Source organism: Lotus japonicus, chromosome 2 (assembly GCF_012489685.1).
Source record: "Lotus japonicus ecotype B-129 chromosome 2, LjGifu_v1.2".
Lineage (NCBI taxonomy): Eukaryota > Viridiplantae > Streptophyta > Magnoliopsida > Fabales > Fabaceae > Lotus > Lotus japonicus.
The window spans coordinates 40,422,371-40,429,681 of NC_080042.1; the positions used below are offsets into that span (position 1 = coordinate 40,422,371).

General features: G+C 44.0%; 1 protein-coding gene across 1 annotated transcript; it reads right to left on the reverse strand.

Annotated features, from left to right (window-relative positions):
* Positions 1–3,621: 3,621 nt before the first annotated feature.
* On the reverse strand, positions 3,622–4,921 carry LOC130736425 (uncharacterized). The gene is made up of 4 exons (XM_057588261.1): positions 4,494–4,921; positions 3,868–4,433; positions 3,701–3,819; positions 3,622–3,627 (listed from the first exon to the last, which is right to left on the reverse strand). Exons 1-4 carry the CDS (start codon positions 4,919–4,921, stop codon positions 3,622–3,624), a joined length of 1,119 nt encoding a protein of 372 aa, XP_057444244.1.
* Between the last annotated feature and the right edge of the window lie 2,390 nt (positions 4,922–7,311).

Here is a 7,311-nt window from a genome sequence, read left to right on the forward strand (position 1 = left end):
TCTGAATACTAAGGGATTTCTAATAGTGTATTTCCCCTCTGAATGCCTAATACAAACACATATTGTATGTTAGGGTTTGGCTCGTCGGTTCGACTATCGATCGATCTGAGACAGTGTGTTACTACCGTCAAGAGATTCGATTAGATTAGCTTCCTATCCTTATCTACTCGAGTCATTCATTTAAATGGGAGTCATGACGATCATGTCTTTGGTACCTTTGATTGTCAGTTTGATCTAATCGTCACACCGACGTTCTATCGTCGCATCGTAAATCGGGCATAAAATAGGCATATATATATATATACACACAAGCACACACATACACGTGTATATATATATATATATATATATATATATATATATATATATATAGTTATTCATACTACCTCAGGCTTTGTTAGAGTCCTAATCCTAGTCCATTCCTAGTTCTAGGGTTAGTTCGTCATCTAACGGTCATCACCTGTTTGGTTAGAGTGTGGGATGTTACATTCTCCCCTCCTTTTTGAGAATTTCGTCCTCAAAATTCATCACTTGTTCCCTCAAATAGATAAGGGTATGTCTCCCGCATATCCTCTTCTAATTCCCACGTAGCTTCCGGGTCTTCCCCTTCTCCCTAAGCTACCTTTACTAATGGGATCTCTTTCTTCCTAAGTTTCTTCATCCTCTTATCCAATATCTGTTTAGGTTTTGCTGTGTATGTTAGGTTTTCTCTAATTTGTATATGTTCAGGTTTCATCACATGAGAGGGGTCAAGTATGTATCTTTTCATCTGGGACACATGAAAAATATCGTGCAAGTTCGACAATGAGGGTGGTAGGGCTATCTGATAAGCTGATGCCCCCACTCTCCTAAGGATTTGATAAGGTCCTAAAAATTTAGGTGTGAGTTTCCTCGACCTTATAGATCTTCCTATCCCTGTGACCGGACTAATTTGGAGGAAAACATGATCTCCCTCCTCGAATTATAAAGGCTTCCTTCTGCGGTCATAGTAAGGCTTTTGTCGGTCCTGTGCTATCCTCAGCTTCTCCCTAATCCTTATTACTTTTTCGGACATCTCTTGTACCACTTCGGGTCGTAAGACTATCCTGTCCCATTCGTGAAACCAACATAGTGGCATCTTGCACTTCCTTCCGTATAGCGCCTCGAAAGGTGTCATTCCTAAACTTGAGTAGAAACTATTATTGTAGGAGAATTCTACCAATGGTAGGCAATCTTTTTAGTTTCCTCGCTCTTCCAAAATGCAAGCTCTTAACATGTCCTCGAGCGTTTGGATCGTCCTTTCGGTCTGTCCATCGGTTTGGGGATGATAAGCAGAGCTAAATCTTAAATTCGTGCCCAAGGCCTTGTGTAGACTCTTCCATAATTATGAAGTAAATCGCGGATCTCAGTCCGACACTATGCTTGTTGGTATTCCATGCAGTCTCACAACTTCTTTGATGTGAATCCTAGCTAACTTTTCCTGTGAATAGGTCATGTTGATTGCGATGAAATGTGCACATTTTGTAAGTCGGTCCACAATTACCCAGATCGCGTCATTCTTGGTTTGCGTCTTAGGTAAACCTGACACAAAGTCCATTGAGATACCTTCCCATTTCCATTCGGGAATCTCTAAGGGTTTCAGTTCTCCAGAAGGCTTCTGGTGTTCCGCCTTTGCCTTCTGACACACCATACAAGTCATTACCTTCCTCAGGATGTCCTTCTTCATTCCTGATCACCAAAACCTTTCTTTTAGGTCTCGATACATCTTGGTAAATCTTTGCTGTATGCTCAAAGTACTTCTCTGTGTTTCCTCCAAAATTCTTTCCCTCAACTCCTTGTCTGTTGGGATATGTATCCGTTCTCTGAATCTCCACAGTCCGTCTCTTCCTTTCGTGAATTCGCCCTTCTTCTCCATTTCATTCTTCCGCATCTGTTCTGGGAATTCATGGTCGTCCTCCTGACAACGCTTTATATCTTCCAGAAACTCACTAGTCACTACGACCATCCCAAATCTTATCTGTCTAGGCTTTAGCTCCACTGCTAAGCTTAGATCCCTGAACGCTTCAAGTAGCTTCATTTCCTCGATCATTAGTGCGGAGATATGTAAGCTTTTCCTACTAAGAGCGTCTGCTACGACATTTGCCTTTCCTGGGTGGTATTGTAGCTTGAAATCGTAATCCTTCAGGAACTCGACCCATCTTCTTTGCCTCATGTTTAGCTCTTTCTGGTCGAATAGATACTTGATACTTTTGTGGTCACTGAATACGGTGAAATTTGCTCTGTATAAGTGGTGTCTCCATATCTTTAGAGCAAACACGACTGCTGCTAATTCTAGGTCGTGTGTAGGGTAATTAGCTTCGTGCGGCCTCAATTGCCTAGAAGCATAAGCCACTACTTTGCGCTCCTGCATCAACACGCATCCTAATCCCATCTTCGATGCATCGCAATACACTTCGAAGTCCTTCTTGGGATCGGGTAGGACTAAAATTGGTGACGTAGTCAACCTCCTCTTGAGCTCTCTGAAACTCTCCTCGCATTCGGGTTTCCACGGGTAAGGTTGGTCCTTCCTTGTAAGCCTTGTCAAGGGTGTGGCAATCTTGGAGAATCCTTCGATGAACCTCCTATAGTATCCAGCCAATCCAAGAAAACTTCGGATTTCCGTGACCGTCCTTGGTGTTCCCCATGAGTTCACAGCTTCTACCTTTGCTGGATTTACTTCTATGCCAGGCTTGCTCACTACATGTCCTAGGAATTGTACGGACTCCAGCCAGAACTCGCACTAAGTCAGCTTGGCGTACAATTTTCGCTCTCGCAAGATTCCTAGCACTATTCGGAGATGCTCCTCGTGTTCTTCTTTGCTCTTCGAGTAGATCAAGATATCGTCGATGAAGACCACTACAAACTTGTCCAAGTATGGGTTGAAGATTCTATTCATGTAATCCATGAAAATCGCGGGGGCATTAGTCACCCCAAATGGCATGACTAGAAACTCGTAATACCCATACCGCGTCCGAAAAGCAGTTTTTACCACGTCTTCCTTCTTCACTCGAATTTGGTGGTATCCGGACCGCAAATCGATCTTGGAAAATACTTCGGCTCCCTTCAGTTGATCCATTAGATCGTCGATTCGTGGTAGCGGGTACTTTTTTTTTATGGTTACCTTGTTCTACTGTCGATAGTCGACGCATAGTCTCATGCTACCATCCTTCTTTTTTACCAACAAAACGGGTGCTCCCCAAGGAGATACGCTTGGTCGAACGAATTGCTTCTCCAATAGCTCTTCCACTTGCTTCTTTAACTCCGTCAAATCCAACGGCGACATTCGATATGGAGCGATAGAGATCAGTCCTGTTCCGGGAATCAGGTCGATAGAGAATTCTATCTCCCTCTCCGGTGGCAGTTCAGTGACTTCTTCTGGAAATACGTCGGGAAATTCCCTGACTACGAGCGTCCGTTCCATGTTTGGACCTTCGTTCCCTACTTCTAGCGATCCTAAAAGTACCTCTACTTCGCGTTCCGACTTATCCTCACGAGTTTGTTTGAGTCATTTGGGATGTCCCTCCATTCCAAAGGTAACTGTTTTATGTCTACAGTTTAGCGTTGCGTCATTGGCCGATAGCCAATCCATCCCTAGGATCACGTCTAATCCTACCAAGGGTAAACATACTAGGTCTTGTTCGAATGTCCTCCCTAGAGTAACTACGCAACATCCCTCACATACCTCAGAGGTTTTACTGGTATTCTTAGTTGGGGTACTAATTTCTAAGTCCCATGCCAAACTTGTCACTGGCAATCCAAATTGCTTGACCCTCTCGTGTGATATAAACAAATGCGTTGCACCTGAATCATATAAAACTTTTAAAAGAAAACCATTAACATAACACATACCTTCAATGAGCTCCGGTGATTTTGGCGCTTCTTCCATTGTCATGGCGAACACTTTCCCTTTGTTGGGTGGGCGTCCAACCCTCCTATTGTCTCTGAGTGGCACGTTTGCATTCCTATTGCTCTCTTCGCCAACTGCGGTGGTGGGATTCGGGTTCCCGCTTCCTCCGAGTTGCACTCCCGATTGTCCTCCCAATACCACTATGCATTCTTGCGCACGGTGTCCATTCCGGCGACATCTCACGCAGAATGGGGTATTATTGAATCCTCCCGGTCTCCCTTGGAATCCAGATCCTCCTGTTGGGTTCCAAGTCCTTCTGAATTGATTCCTTCCCTGATCTTGTGGTCGCAAATAGGGTTTCCTCTCTTCTTCCTTCTTCTTTGGTGCCTTATTCACACCTATCCCTTTCAAGTACTCCTTCTGTGTCTTTTCATTTTCTTCGAAAATCCTGCACTTTTCCACTAAAGTAGCAAAATTTTGAATTTGGTCATGCCCTACGGCAGTCCTAATGTCAGGCCTTAATCCATACTCAAACTTGATGCACTTTGATTTTTCATCATTAGCCGTACTGTAGTGCGGATGGAATCAGCACAACTCTTCAAACTTTGCGGCATACTCACCTACCGACATCGCTTCCTGCTTCAATTCCAAAAATTCCATTTCCTTCCTACCTTTGGCGTCTGCCGGAAAATACTTCTCCAGAAAAGAATTCTTGAAGATTTCCCAAGTCAACTCCCCTTCTTCCGAGGTGATTCTTCCCCTCACACTCGTCCACCATGTCCTTGCTTTACCTGAAAGTAAATAGCTAGTGAAAGCCACTTTTCTAGGTTCAGCACATACCAGGGTCTCGAAAATCCTTTCCAGTTCTTGCACCCACTCATAAGCTCCATCCGGATTATATCCTCCTTCAAACTTAGGCGGACTTCGCTTCAGGAACTTGTCCAATCCGTGGTAAATCTCTTCCTGGTTATTGGCAGCCCCTTGTCCTGTTCCTTGCCCTGCTCTTTCCGCTTGTTCGGTCAAGAAAGTAGTGAGTTGCTTAAGTGCTCGCGCCATGGCAGCCATCTCTTTCTGAAATTCACAGAGTGATTAGTTCCTTCCCAAAGATTCTCAACTTACATTTCCTCTAGTAGGCTCCTTCCATAGGCCAAAGAATCATTGCTCTGATACCCACTCCTGTGGCATCCCTCTTCCACAAGTGGCATATTCACCCAACTCCTATCACTTATGAACGAGTGAGCCGTTTTTTTTTTCTTCTTTATATCGCATTAGTATTAAGGTTAGTGTTACCCTTCTAATGATGCATCGATTCAGAGACCACTTACGACTTCTCACAGTCTCAGAGTTCCCCTCTTACCTTTTCAGATGGATGACCGTATACATATAAGCAAGCAAGTTAGCACACAATGAAACATAAACACGTAGCATACGTGGCCAAGGCCACTATAAGTTCGAATGCCAGAAACAAGAGAGTGTTCAAGTAAGGGTAAAGACATCCCCCACAAGGCATCATCAAACATAAACTTAATCAATTAAGAAAACTGGTGAGAAACATCATCGGACCATACGACTTCACTACCCAACCTCCTCCTCTTCCGGATCCTCCTCCATGTCACCACTGCTCCCCTCCTCCGGCACTGGCATAGGTACTCTCTCTCCCAATCCATCGGGTTTCATGAACCGCTGTCTGTAGGTTAGGGAGTCTCTGGAAAAGTTTGGTGACCGCACCCTATTCCTTGCTGTCGACCTGAGACGAGGCGCATTCCTCCGGGGCGAAGAACCTAATGGCTTCGTAGGTGCTTGATTAGTCGTGAAGAGCTCCTGTGGGCTCCTGAATCGGATCGATACGGGTCGGAATGGCTCCTCTTGGGGCATAGGGTCCGCACCAACCTGCGGATCGGGACACAATCTGACCAGGGGCGCTGGATCCACCTCCGGCTGAAGCTGTGGTGGCGGATCAGGAACAGGCGGACGGAACCTCCGGGCATGTCTCGGCATATAGAATGAGAACATGAGGGGTATGGTCACTGGGTATCCAAGCTCATCTGATCTGGGAACCCTCCACCACAACATGGTCAGTCCAGAATAAAAACAGAAACCGGTAGCAGGGTCAAGGTGCCAGCCAGTACGGGACGGGAAGTTAGCATGAATGGCGAGTACTGGAGGGAGGCTCATCTTCTAACCTGTGATCTGCTTTATGTTAAAAATAATGCAAGGGTGAGTCAAACGCGACTTTGCACAAGCCACATGTCAAATAAGATAAACGATAAAGTTCAAGATAACATACTATTAAAAACAAGCATGTTAACAAGCACATACAAATAACACATAGGATGAGGTTTCACCGCCTTATACCTTCGTCCTTCGAATTGATTTCTCTCACTACTTCTTTGCGAAATGGTGAGTTCATTGCCAACCTTTTTTTTGTAATTATATTTATCATGTGATGAGTATATTTTATGGGGCCCGAAGCCTTAGCTTCTCTTAATCTTCGGAAAGTTGTCTCGGGAACATGGACACTCCTTACAGTCCACTCTTTACCGGACATGATCGCTTAATAGCTCTCCAAAAGAAATACACAACTCAACTCTTTGCCTTATGAAGGTATGAAAAACGATAGAAATGGGGGGTTTAAATAGCGTTTTAAACTAAAAACTTTTTCCTCTTGAGATTTGGACAAATCTCTCGAATAAATAACACAAGGTGAAAAGATAAGAGATGAAGAGAAGCACGCAAGTATTTTATCCTGGTTCACTTATTAATCGTTCAAGCTAATCCAGTCCACCCGTTAAGGTGATTTCTTCCTTCTTAGAATGAAGGCAATTCACTATTCAATGTTTGTTACAACTGCACTAGCAACCTGCTCAGTGACTAACAATACAATGAACTAGCAAACACTAAGATTCACTTACTTAGTCTTCTCAAGGAGCAGACCAAACTTGGTCCCTTAAGGAAAACAAATTAACTGTTTGAAGGTTCTGGGTTTACAAAGAGTGCTTCTGAGAAAGCTAAGGTAAACACAATAAGAACGTCTGAAGAAAGATTGCTAAGAGAATATTTGAATGGTTGCTTGAGCTTGCACAATGTTTCTTAGTGTCTTCTTCCAACTTCAGCCTCTATATATACTCCAAGGATTAGGGTTGTATCCATTGTTTGAAATGCTACCGTTGGAGGGCAGATCTATAATTTCCAGATTCTGCTGTGGCTGAACATCTTAGGTAAGGTCGTTACGATAGTACAATTGCTTTTGTACTTGGATAGCAACGTGGGCCTTATCCTAATTGACATCTGATCAGGCGACGCTTCATGTTGCCAAGGAACTTACTTCTGGTTATGTGAAGAAGTGGCCCAGCAAGAAGCTGTTGTCCACTGGAAATCTTACTGTGAAGTATGCAATCCTTAACAGGATTCCTATCCAACATACCTCTGGTGTTTCTGCAACTCTT

What these genes read in the sequence shown, in the direction of transcription:
- LOC130736425 (XM_057588261.1), bottom strand. Translation starts at nt 4,921, where the DNA reads ATGGCGCGAGCACTTAAGCAACTCACTACTTTCTTGACCGAACAAGCG. An exon ending in GAATTGAAGCAGGAAGCGAT is followed by an intron (nt 4,434 to 4,493) that starts GTCGGTAGGTGA and finishes TCCGCACTACAG; the next exon opens with TACGGCTAATGATGAAAAAT. An exon ending in ATCACCGGAGCTCATTGAAG is followed by an intron (nt 3,820 to 3,867) that starts GTATGTGTTATG and finishes TATATGATTCAG; the next exon opens with GTGCAACGCATTTGTTTATA.